The following is a 12,852-nucleotide window of genomic DNA, read 5'->3' on the forward strand; positions in this document are numbered from 1 at the left end:
TGGTGCATCTTGATGCTTGGTGATGTATTACTTTGTCTCCCCTCACTCCTCTGTCCCGTCCCTTTTCCTCCATACTGCACAGGCGTCCCTCGCTAGGGACGGCAACGGAACCTTTTTACTAAAAACTATTTTTTTCCTCCTTTAAATTTAGTTGCGTGCAGTGGCGTGGCCCCAGGAAGCATGCACTCCCTTGGCCCTGCGGTGTAGTTGAGGCTTTTATTCCCTCTTAATTTCACAGGTTCTAGTGTTTGTTTTATTAAGTTTTTCCTTAAATCTTCTAAATTCATAGGAACTTTATTTTACACCCGGCCTCCGGTGCCTCGCCCCTCTCCGGTGCATGTCAGCCACGCATCGGACCAACACACTCTGCCTCGGCGAAGACCACGGCAGTTAGGGCTGTTCAGCATGCAACACTCTTACTCCCTGGTCACTAATGAACAGGCTTGCGGGGTGGAGGAATCTGTTCTGCCGATCTCCCCCCAAACAAAGGAGTACATGCGTAGGAAAATAAAGGCCATGGTAAGTGTTCTGTTCTCCAAAGCACCCAGCAAAGGGGACTTCTTCCCCGGCAAGCAGCCATGCGGGATGGGCCAATTGGGCCCTACCACCATCCAGGGTAGAAAGGCTCACCCAGCTAATGGCTGAGGGATCCACAGATCCTTCTGGTCTCTGTGCTGAGGGGACAGACTGCTCTTGTGCCGGGCAATCTCCCGAGGGGCTCTGCCCTAGTACCTGGCCTATGCCTGAGGGGAGGGCACCTACATGCAGTAGCACTACTGGCTCCATGTCTGAGGGTGATCAGCCTATCCGGTCCATGCCTGAGGTGCAGGGAAGGTCCGAGTTGATGCGCACAAGCAAACGGGCAGAGGCCAGAGCAAGTACCACGACGGACATGCATACCACATGTTTCGGTCCATGACAAGATCGCTGCAAGTGCGAATGCATGCTACTCCAGTGAACCCCAGAGGCAGGAATTCATTGCCACGGTGGAATGGTCTCCATGATCACGCCACAGGTAACGTGGTGCGCATCCAACCCGTTGCCCTCAGGGCACGGGTGCTACACTGAGACAAATTTCTTGCAGGGCATGCACAGCGCGGGAAGAGCGCATCCCTACATGCAAGTCACGCAGTCGAACCTGTGCATGAAAGCCCATCTCCAGCGTGCGAGGAACGTTTCTTTGAGAAGTTCTTCACTCTGATGAAGTCTCCTCAAATGGCTGGCATCGTAAGTGGAATTATAAAGACTTACTACCACCTATGCCTACACGGCCTTTGGCTCCAGTCCGGCTGTAGCCGGCTCCACCCTTGGACTTGGTGGCTTCACCGTCTACATAGACACTGGCTCCCACGCAGCCTAGCATCACAGCCCAGACCCTGCCTCCCGCTGCCCCAAGCCACAGTTGCTCTGGCCGCGCTGCCTGTGGATCCTACTGACCCCCAGGACGCTGCGGATCAGGATCTTTAACCTTCCACGTTAGGCGAGCGGGACTTGTGGAGTACCTGGGCAACCCTCAGCCTCAGAAGGAACAGCCAGAAGCGGAGGTCCTAGCGGAAGGCAGAACCATCAGATCAGCCACTAGATCAGGCATCCCACTACAAAAAGACATGGAAACTCGGCCAAAAAAGGGATGGTCCCAGCCACATTCTGCGCAACCTACCAACAAATGGCTGGGTGCAAGATCTAAGAAGGCAGAAGGGGATGCGCTCCTCCTGTCGGTTCACCCGCAACCCCATTCATCGGTGTTAGCTACGGCTTCCATGTACGCCAAACCAGACCTCTGCATCATCCTCATCTACCTCTGCCTTATTGGGCAAGCAAAGTTCTGGAGGCCTATGGGGAGAAAGGTATACTCTGCCGACATCGCTATGGAGGGGAAATGCCCGATCTGTCAGTACGCAAGCAAGCGTCCTTCAAAGTGGGATTGGCCGAAGCCAGGCTAGTGGCACAGGATGTAATGTAGTCCCTTGTGGCTCATATTGACATGGCCGCGGGGCCATTTGCGTGGCCACAGATTTGAGGTGGAAAGTGTGGCTTAAAAACACCAGCTTTAACCCATACGTACAAGACTGCATCCTGGATCTCCCCTTTGAGGCGTGGGGGGAGAGGGAGGGAGGGGAGGAATTTGTTCAGTTTTGCCACAGATGAGCTGGACATTAAAAAAAAAGAGATCGTTCCCAAACAGCCAATCCTTGGCTATACTGGCAAAGCCCACATCTAAGGTTCAGGCAGGGGCAATCCCAATCCCATAGTGGAAAGTTTTGTGGATTCAGTGCTTTTTAGGACCGGAGAGCTAGGCAACCTGACGGGTCCCCCAGGAAACCAAGGCGCAAACAGTAAAGGACCTCCCACAAAGGCTTCTTCCAGTCCCCCCTCCCAGGCACCCTCGGAGAGAAAGCAGCAATGACGCCGTCATAAAGGTCCACAATTCACTGGTGGGGGGGGGGCGGTTCCCGGCTTGCTATTCACATTGTCTTGGCGGGCACTCTTTGCAGATCCATGGATCCTATCGGTGGTGATCTGTGGTTTCTCACTCAGATTCTCCCCCCGCACCCCTGTTCTCTCCGCTCCTCTCTTAGATCGGTACACCAAATCTGCTTGCGAGATCTGCTCACTGGTAGTGAGTGGGACAGTAGAGGAACTCCCCCTCTCGCAGAGAGGCTTGGGGTTTTACTAGCGGATTTTCGCAATACAGAAAAGAACCAGGCAGGACTGCAAGTGTTTCTCGATATATCCTTCTTAAACTTATCCCTACCCCTCCAAAGGTTCAAGATGGTTATGTCCGCTTTGATAGCGGAGTCTGTGTGGGGGAGACTGTATGTGCTCCCTGGACCTGAAGGATGCATAATTGCATGTCCCAATATGGCAGCCCCACCGCTTCTTCCTCCGATTGAGTGATGGGATACCACTTCCAGTATTAGATCCTTCCATTCAGGCTCAATGGATATGGGGTTCTCCAACCACAGAATATCAGTTCCAGCCTACCCATGCCTTGGTCTTCCTGGGCCTGAGGTGGTGTACCAAGGGGCAGAGGATCTTCCCCACCATGGAAAAGGTGGCAGCTCTGAAGGCTGCTACTGAGCATTTTCTCAGCAGGTCAAAAACTTTGGGCTGGTGGTACCAACACCTGTTGGGGTTTATGGCAGCATGCCTCCTGGCCGCTCCGCATTCAAGATTCTCAGTCTCGTGGAACCAGGAAACAGGGTCTCAAGCAGCATCGGTGACCATTCCAGCGGAACTCCACCAGGATTTGGTTTGGTGGAGACAAGATGGCAATCTTATGGCAGGCAGACCATTCACACAGCCCCTTCCTGCTTATACCATCATGACCGACTCCTCCCTGGACGGGTGGGTAGCCACACAGGGCGACCACAGTGTACTTGGTCTCTGCCCAATGTAGGACCGGAAGAGTTGCATCAACTTGCTCGAACTGACACATATGGCTGGCTCTCAGGGCCTTCCGTCCGGTGATCAAGAAAAGCCCAGTCTGTATTCAGACGGACAGCTCCACTTGAATGTACTACCTCAACAAACAAGGGGGCACCAGATTGCCTCCCCTGTGCTAGCTCACCATCGGGCTATGGGAATGGGTTATAGCCCACAAATATGGCTTTCTGCAATACACCTTCCGGGGGGAGTCCAACCTAGAGCTGGACAGACTCCGCAGATTGGGTGTCGACAACTACGAGTGGCAGCTGAAAGAGCAGGTCCTGCAGGAGATCTTCAGCAATTGGGGCCAGCCGAAATAGAATTATTCGCCATGGAGCAGAACCGGCCATGCCATCGTTTTTCTCCTGGCAAGGACAAGACAGGGTCTCTTTGGGGGATGCCTTGCAACTTCATTGGAGCGGGCTGTGTGCTTAGGCAATCCCTCCGACCCCACTGATTCACAAGATCTGCAAGATCAGATAAGCTTGTGAATTATGGCTAATCTTGATGAGAAATAGAGTCCTCGCAGCCTAGTTTCTGAGCACATAACCCTGCAGCACCTTCACCAGTCTGCAGTCAACCTGAAGATAATTCAGAAGGTGGTCAGTCAAAATGTCGGAAAAAAAGTCGAATGACAATAAATGTCGAAAAATAAATGTCAAAGTCGAATTCCCTTTTTTAATTATATATTTATTTTGGGGTCCGGGAATAAAAAAGAATGGGTAAAACAAAAAAAAACGGGGGTGTGGGGCAGAGGGGGGGGGGAACCCCCATTTCGAATAAAAAACGTCATTAAAATCACTATACATTTTATCACTATAAACCAATTCAGAAGGCAAGCAGTGACTCCACAAGGAACAAATAGCAAATGGACCAGATTTTGTTTCTGGGCCAACGAGAAGGGTGAAGACCTATTAACATGCACACTGGATCAGGAGCTGTCGTTCTTGGCAAATCTGGGAAGGGGTTCAGGTCGGCACATGCCGCCATACCTACCTGCGGGTGATGGGTGCTTACAAAAATTCAGACAACTGCTCATTCTCTGCTTCCAACCCTGCGGTCAAGAGGCATCCGGGGATGACCAGGTTGTACTCCCACCCCTATCAAACGTCCACACCTGTTCTGGGACCTAAATGTGGTTCTGGGTACAATGGCTCATAAACCATTGGAGCCCCATGGCTTCTGTCGACATGAGATAGGTTACAATCAAGACCGCGCTGCTGGTGAGCCTTACTTCGGCACGCAGGATCAGTGAGATTCATGCTCTTGGCCTCAGAAGCCTTTACCACATTCCATCGAGACACGGTGGTGCACTGCTTCCACCCTTCGTTTCTCCCAAAGGTGTTGTCTTTGTTTCATCTCAACGAGGAAATAGTCCTACCAACTTTCTTTCTGAACCCAAAGGATGAGGCACAAAAGGTATTACTGCCTTGATGTTAGGAGAACCCCGAGGTTCTAGCTGGATAGGACAAAAGGCTTCCTCAAGTCGGATGCTTTATTCATCACCTTTAGTGGGTCAAAGCCAGATTCTCTGGCATCAAAGGCCTTGATAGCTAGGTGGATGGTTACGGCCATTCAGGAGGCCTACAAGGGACAGCCTATGGAGGTGCCATCAAGTCTTCACGCTCATGCGGTCAGGGCCAAGGCAACAGCTATCGCCTTCAGAGGCATGTGCCAGGGCAAACCATCAGCAGGGTGGCCACCTGGGCTACTCCCTCAGCATTCTGCAAGCATAGTCTAGAAGGAAGTGCACGATCGGGTGTGGCCTGCAGGCAAGCGGCCCTGATGAACCTGTTCTCTTAAGGTTTTTGTTGTCTCAACTCCATGGGGCTTCAATCAGTGGTAATCGCCCATGGAGTATGGAGGAAAGGGTAAGTTACTCACTGTAGTAACTAATGTACTGCTAGTCCCCTTTCCTCCATACCTCCCACCAGCCTCCCCCCACCCCCCTCTTGATAAAGCAACATTGTTGGGTAGTTTAATCTACCCGACGAGTCAAAGGGGCCTGGGGTGTGGCGCCAGTGTGCAGAGTAAGGGAGCTCATGCTCGCGGGGCCACAGCCGCAAGTACATTTGGGAAATTGCTTTTTTTTTCTGTGAAAAGGGTTCCGTTCCCGTCCCTAGCGACGCCCATGCAGTATGGAGGAAGGGGGGACTATGGACTAGAACTACGTTGGTCACTACAGTGAGTAACTTTTAATTTCTATCTACACAGGATTCACACATACCGTTTCGCAACAGCAAGCTGACTTACCTGCTGCAGAACAGCCTGGGCGGTAATTCAAAGGTGTAAGTAGCAGGCTGTACATTTCTGTAGGGCAATATGCACATGTGGGTACTGCAGGAGTAGGTTGCCTTCTACTGAAAGCATGCACGTGTTAATGCTGCAGGGAAGAGGGGGGGGGGGGGAGTGGGGCGGTACGAACTCTTGGGACAGTGGACACCGTTTGCGCTCATTCAGGGTGAAACCCTACCTGGTAATCCCGTAGAAGCAAGATTTCAGGGGGGCCTGGTGTTTGAGGGTAACTGGGCATTGGAGCCTAGCAGTTTCGGAGCAGCGAGAGCATTGGGTGCCTGGTGAGCAGTGTTGTAATTCTATAGGAGCAGCTTTGTGCAGTATTGTCTTCTTTGGATGGAGGGGATCCTAGTAAGCATGGGTTTTTGGAGGGGTGAAATGGTGACGGTACCGGAAACTTTGACCGATGGTAACCAGCTGAGTTGATTTTAACCTGTTCGTATCTGCGACTTGTCTGCCAGTGTTTGGGTCCTTGTACTGATTCACTTTCTTCGAATATCTCCTATTGCCTTCAAACTGTATACATTTAACACCTATGGTTTAGACACAAACCACCTAGAAACAGATCCACACAGAGCACACTGCTACTTCGTATGGCATGAATTGGCAATGCAACATTGTTGTGGGCCCTTGGAAGCATGGCTGTACCAAAACTAGCTTTGCTGCAGGGTGACCAGGGGACGGTGCGTGTATAAGGCCTCTTGCACCTCAATACTGAGGTGGTGCTCCTCATTAAAGGGCATCAATGTTAGCCTGCACCCCCTGCCTGGAGGTGGTGCACTTTAACCATCCTTGGCGTTACCGCCTTCCTGGCTCTTGTGGCGTGACAATGGCGCACCCTGTGGTAAATGTGAGAGGTACACAGTATTTCTTTCATAGAAGGATCTCCCCACACCTTCACTCGCTGTAAAGTAGAAAGGATCTCTAGCTACCTACCTACAACGTGGTGGCATGGAGGAGCTTATGAGGCCACATCTTCCCTTACGAGCCTAGTGACCTAAATGTTATGACAGTAAATCTAAATTGCACATACGTTCTACATATGATTGCTGTCTGTTCCCCCCCCCCTGCCCCCCCCCTTGCCTCGTCGCGCCTTGAAACACTTGTGTATAGGGGCGTTACAAATGCCACATCATATCATATATCATACATGCCAGTAAGCCTTTTAGGCAGGATATATACACTTTTCTGAGGCTTGTGGAGCTGCCTGGAATCGCATTGGTGTGCATAGGCTGACATCTAGTGGTAGTCGCAGAGTATCGGGTGACTTGTTCTTGAAAAGGGACGGCTACTGGTCCGATTCGTAATACTATCCGTTGTGATGTGTACTAGTCATTCACCTGTTGAGGTACCTTTACGTCAGCTTAGTCGGTTGTTGAGTGTCCTGGCTAACAACATTTTTTAATAAAAGTTATAAAATATTAGCCGTTCCAACCTTCGCTCGCCATTGTTATTTCTTCAGTGGCTTTCGACAGACTGCTCCAGTTCCGACATTTGATATATCAGATCTCGGTGACCGTTTGCTTCGGCCTACACCAGGCTCTGGGATGTTAGAATGTTAGACTAGGGACAGTGGGGGTGGTTATTTACTCTTTCACTCAGAGAATGTCTTTTGCTCTTTCGCCACTTTAAATTCATCATTGGGCTGCCCTTTACATTAAAAATGGAAAATGCTCTTTTTAAATATTGTCAGTCATGCAACCGTAAATAACCTTCGAAGGACACGCACCATGTGTGCAATCATTCTTTCCCTAGAAATCACTCAGAGAAACTCTGCAAATCGTGTAAACTCTTTAAACCCACAACGTTGAAGGACCGGTGTACTAAATGTTGGGCTGCCCACACCATGCAGGCCGAAGCGTCCATTAATGTAGCGGGCGCCGAAGAATCAGACTAGCAAGGCTGCTACGATGCACAGTGACGCCAAAGACGATGGGGGTGGGGGGGGTTCATCAGGATCCCACATGGCGGTCCTGTGATGGAGATCACGCTCTGCGACAAAGGCACGCATATCACACTAAACACACAACCCTTAGCTGTTTGTCGACTAATATTCATACAAACACGGCACCACACTGTCACAAGAAACCTCAAAGCGTCCTTTGTCCTCTGGGTCCTCGCCGTCACGATCACTGCCTGATACATTTTCTAAACTGCCACTGAGTAAACCAACAACCAACACCAGTCCTAAAAAAATCATTCTTCCGCATGCCATAAAACGAGCACTGAAATCTAAACACCACGCATGGTTGCTGTATGCGAAAATACAACTGTTTAACCCCTTAAGTGCCACCGACGAGCTGGCTCGTCAGTGGAAACCGCTCTAGGTTGCCACCGACGAGCCGGCTTGTCGGTTTTGGCACTCTGCTTTGCTCGATCCCTGCAACGCAGGGATGGACAAAACTGTAATCCAACCTCCGGGCTATGTGAGGGGGGGGGGGTCCCCCCTCAATGCCAGGGGGCTGGATTACCTTCAGTTTCACGTCGCATTGCTGGCAAATGTTCTACTGTAAGGTGGCCCTCTTCTCCCACCCCCCCCCCACCCCAGATGGAGGGCCCCACCTCATGCATCTCTCCCTGGAATCAGATGCCCCTTCCTAGGAGCGGATATCTACCCCAGGGAGGGTTGCATGAGGTGGGGGCCCTCCATTTGGGGTGGAGGGGTGAGTGCCACCCCCGTTGCAGTATAACATTCGCCGCCAATTTAGGGTGGCCCTCAGCCCCCCCCCTAAAAAGCAGCCTATGATTTTGTATTCTTTGTTTACCCAACTTTGCTTGGCGAAGATGGGCAGTGTGCCAATCTGCCCCCAGGGTGCCCAAACCCTACTGCCCCTTGCATAGGGGAGCATGTCGCCCCATTTCTGGGGGCCCTCTCCCCCACCCCAAATGGAGGGGGTGTACGTCATGCAGCAGTTTGAAGGAGGCCCAGGGAGGCCTGCATGAGGTGCCCCCCGCCACCCGTTTGGTTTGAGGGGGAGAGGACCCCAAAAAAAGTGGCACAGGCCCTCCACTGGGTGGGGGTGGGGTAGTAAGGTTTGGGAACCCCGGGGCCAGATTAGCACACCAATGTGCCCCTCTGCGCCAAGGCAAGTTTCATAAACAAAGAAAAAAATGGAAAATGGTGGACCGCTTTTTAGGGGGGCTGTGGGGCATCCCAAAGGGTCTGGGAAGTTTCTAATGGGATGGGGCATTGACCACCCCCCCGCATGGAGTGGGTGCCATGTCATGCAGCCCTCCGTGAGACCAGATATCTGCTCCTAGGAACGGAGGACGCCTGAGCCCAGGGAGGAGTGCAGGACAGCCCCCCCGCCCCATTATCTGCCCCTGGGGAGGGCTACATGAGATGGGTCACCCCTCCAATTTGGCCATGTGTGGGTTCCAAATCTAGTGGGGGTCCAAAAGTAAAAGGGTAACCCCAAGCCTTTCGCCACAGCACAATTTGTTCATGTGGGCAACCTACAGATTTGGTTCTAGGGTGTCAAAGCCAGCAAGGGAAACGGGCCACCCCATGCATTTCCGAAAAGAGGACACCCGTGGGAATCCAGAGGTCTGACTTGCGCAAATCATCCCAGAATCTACTACCCAGAACCCCCGGCAAATTCCAAATTTGGGGGTAAAAAACACAATTTCCAGAGATTTCACTCTGCTCAACCACAAACACGCTGCCAAGAACAGATGTCATACCTTCTTGCGGTCCCGCAGGTGTCCCAACGAAAACAGTACCTCACGTGTGGGTTCACCAATCTAGCTGCAAAGGGAAAAGGCGAACCCACTGATAACCACAAAAGGGTTTGGGGAGATAACCTACAGATTTGGGCATAGGGTGTCCAAGCCACCAAGGAAAACTGGGAACCCCATGCATTTTGAGGGCACCAGTAGGAATCCAGAGGTCCAACTTGCGTGAAGCGGACCAGAATGTTTTACCCAGAACCCCTGACAAAGTGAAAAATGTGCATTTTTTATTTGTTTAACATTTTTTTGGCACATTTGCACATTTCGGACTTTGCAGGGGTGTCTGGGTAATACATTCTGGGCTGATTTGCCCAAATTATACACCTGCGGATTCCCATGGGTGTCCTCTTTTCAGAAATGCATGGGGTTCCCTGTTTTCCTTGGTGGCTTGGACACCCGAGGCCCATATCTGTATGGTGTGCCGGTCGGCAGAGAGTCTGACGTACTTGGGGTTACTTGTGTTTCAGGCATTCCCCTTGGCGCCCAGGTAGGTGCACCCACACATGTGAGGTACCGTTTTCATCGGGACACCTGTGGGAACGCAGGACGGTAGGCCATGTGTTTGTGTGGTTTTCATAACGTTTTGACCCATTTGCTGTTGCCCTTTGTGTCACAACCCTTTCATTTCCCAAATGTGACCTACATTTAGTCGCTGTTTTAGGCACCATACACTTTTGTAACCTGCACAAGTCACCTACCCTTGAAAAGGTCTGCCCATGCTCTTTCAAAAAATGTATGCTTGCTGTTCCTCACCACATTGGTTTTCCCGATTTACACATGCGAAGTGCGTCTGTTCAGGCCTTGAGCGTAAAACTCCTGTGTACCATGGCTCAGTGTTTGGCTTGTGGTATTGCTTGTTTTGTAAAACACTACCAAAAATGTGTGCTCGCCTAACTGCAAGAGTCGGGAATGTAGCGGAGCATTGCTTTTCTCAAAATTCATAGCCGTTGCCGTGCTACGCCAACCATGTCCAACACATACCTTTTTTTTTTTCCGGTCATTTTCCCGCTTTTCCCCAATCTATGGCAGTTTCCCCTACCTAGTTGTTACCGGACCTACACAAATCACCCCTTTCTAAACTTTCAGAAATATATGCCTTTCCGTCCTCCAAATCGACTTTCCTACCCTTTTCTTCCATTCCGTCCATGCATGTCCAATTGGCAAAAATGGCCAAAATCGCCTACCTCTCACAAAACGGTTGAGAACCACATCAAAATAATTTTATTTCTGTTTCCACTCAACCTGTTCTTGAAAGCCATGAAATTGGGGAATTCAGCACAGCAAACCATTTGTTACTAGCTCTTACAAGGAAAAAACCACAGGCTACTTTGTACATCAGTTTATTGGTATTTTTTGAAAAAACACAACATCTTCCCCTTTTGGTTATTTTCTCTCACCCCCTACAGCAACCTAGGATTCCTGGGTGGCGTTACGACCGCCTACATGTGGGGGAAAAAAGGAGCCAAATTTGGCCGAGATATCTCATGTAACAAAGTTACAAGCCATTGAATGGCTACGTACCAAAATCGCCAAAAAAGGCCCTGGCACTGGGGATAAATACCCATGGCACTTAAAGGGTTAAAACCTGTTCCAAAACCACTTTTAAAGATGCTCCTAATAGAATCGGTAGATCTTTTGATGCCTGTTGTCATATCGAAGGACACACATTACACTCCTTCCACCTCAACTTTACATCAAGGCAACAATCCCACAGATCCTTTTCAGTTTGAATGTACGCAGCTCCAGTCAGTGGACTAGCGAAAAATGTGAAAACCATGAGACGTTTTTCATGTTTAGTGTACTTTCTGGACAGACACCCTGACAACTTTCTGAACCACAGGGCTGAGAGGGAACTGCCTGCCAAGACACAGATTACTCATTAAACCCCTCGGACACCTTCCGCTTGTGCTGTTGCTATTCATGGTCAAGACACATCAGATGATTTATACATGATTGATCCTCCACAACAGGGTGACCAATAGTCACAAGATGACAAATTCACACAGGATCAATATTCTGATGAACCAGACATTTGCCTTACCATCACTAGAAGACCAGGACCAACCCATCGCTGATTCCCCTATAGACAATCAGCTAAAATTTAAGGAGCTGCTTATTAAAGCAGTACAACATTTTAAGATTGACACTCTGGAAGTCTTGTAGGACACAGATTTTGTAGACATTTTTAGGGGATAGTCAATTGCACAGTTAATACCCTTCAATCAGTACAAGGGTGTATTCAACCATCATTGTTAACTCAATTAACCAGAGCCGTTAATCCTAGAATCGCAAATTATTTCAAACCTGCTCCTACAGATTCCCTCTACATTAGGGGACAACTAAAGCCTGATTCCTTGGTTGAAACCATCACAAGAAAGAGGGCAGGTACCCCGCTAGCATCCGCAGAGGCACCCCCTGAAAAATAAATTAAATGATACACACTAGGCAGGAAGGTGTATCGGGTCCCAGCGTCAATCCCGCAGGAGCAGACAAATAGCCCACCAAATCCCCCTATCTGGTACACCCAACAGTTGTAAAACTATTGAGTTGACCAGGCTTGGGGGAGGGGGGGGAGATTGGAGAAAATAACAAACGGTCAGGACTTCTCTGGTTCCCTTCTCTCTCTGATGCCCTTGAAAACTGGACGTCCTGCAATAATACAGCATGGGTGAAGCATTAAATCACATTAGTTCACTATTGGAAATTTAAATCATTCCTCCCAACTCCCTTTGTTACCCGACAGCCTCTGCTAATTGCTTGGAGGCAATTAAAATGGATTTGTTTTTTTAACTCTGCTTCTGCCTTTACAGCTTAACCTTGGAAGCACTCTCTGCCAGTTACTCAATGTTGCTGCTTTATCAAGACTTTCACTGTTCTCTACTGTGCATTAGTTCTGCTGTGTTAGCTCTCAATGATGAATACTTCAGCTGATCTTGAGTTCCTTTTATTGTACGACTTTTATGCTAGCAAGTCCTCAAGTTAAGTTCATGCGCTAGCAATCGCAACCTTTTTAGAACGTCCTCAATTCATTCCTTCAAAGATTGAGAACCCTTTTCATAGATGCTGGCATTCAAGATTGAAAGGAGGAATTTGTTTGCAGCTGTGCACTGACCAGATCTCTAATTTATATTTCAGTCCCAAAAATATGCTGCCACTTACTGTGTACATGTGTTGAACCCTTGCGGGTAAGTGCTGACTTTCTGCGCCGGATTTAATGAAAGATAAGTGTTCCTTTGCACTGCGCAACCAAAACGAAATGCTCCTCAGCTAACGGCCTTGAAGGGGAAATGCTCCCTAGAACTGTCCCATAAAAGCTCCACAGGAATCTGCAATGCACTGAACAGCTGCGGAGATGACCCGACTCGTCGTAGCAGGCTCCTGCTTCCTTACGTCACG

The 12,852-nt window shown here is 49.8% G+C and overlaps 1 protein-coding gene across 3 annotated transcripts in view; it reads left to right on the top strand.

Moving 5' to 3' along the window:
- Positions 1 to 12,852, top strand: part of KIFC1 (kinesin family member C1) — a 103,395-nt gene that overhangs the window by 74,225 nt on the left and 16,318 nt on the right. For all 3 annotated transcript variants that reach the window (XM_069635212.1, XM_069635213.1, XM_069635214.1), the window contains exon 15: positions 5,644 to 5,717. In XM_069635212.1, the coding sequence (XP_069491313.1) occupies positions 5,644 to 5,717 (74 nt within the window). The remainder of the gene's footprint in view (positions 1 to 5,643; positions 5,718 to 12,852) is intronic.

The sequence above is a fragment of the Ambystoma mexicanum genome, chromosome 13 (genome assembly GCF_040938575.1).
Source record: "Ambystoma mexicanum isolate Mex_15411 chromosome 13, UKY_AmexF1_1, whole genome shotgun sequence".
NCBI classification, from domain to species: Eukaryota; Metazoa; Chordata; class Amphibia; order Caudata; family Ambystomatidae; genus Ambystoma; species Ambystoma mexicanum.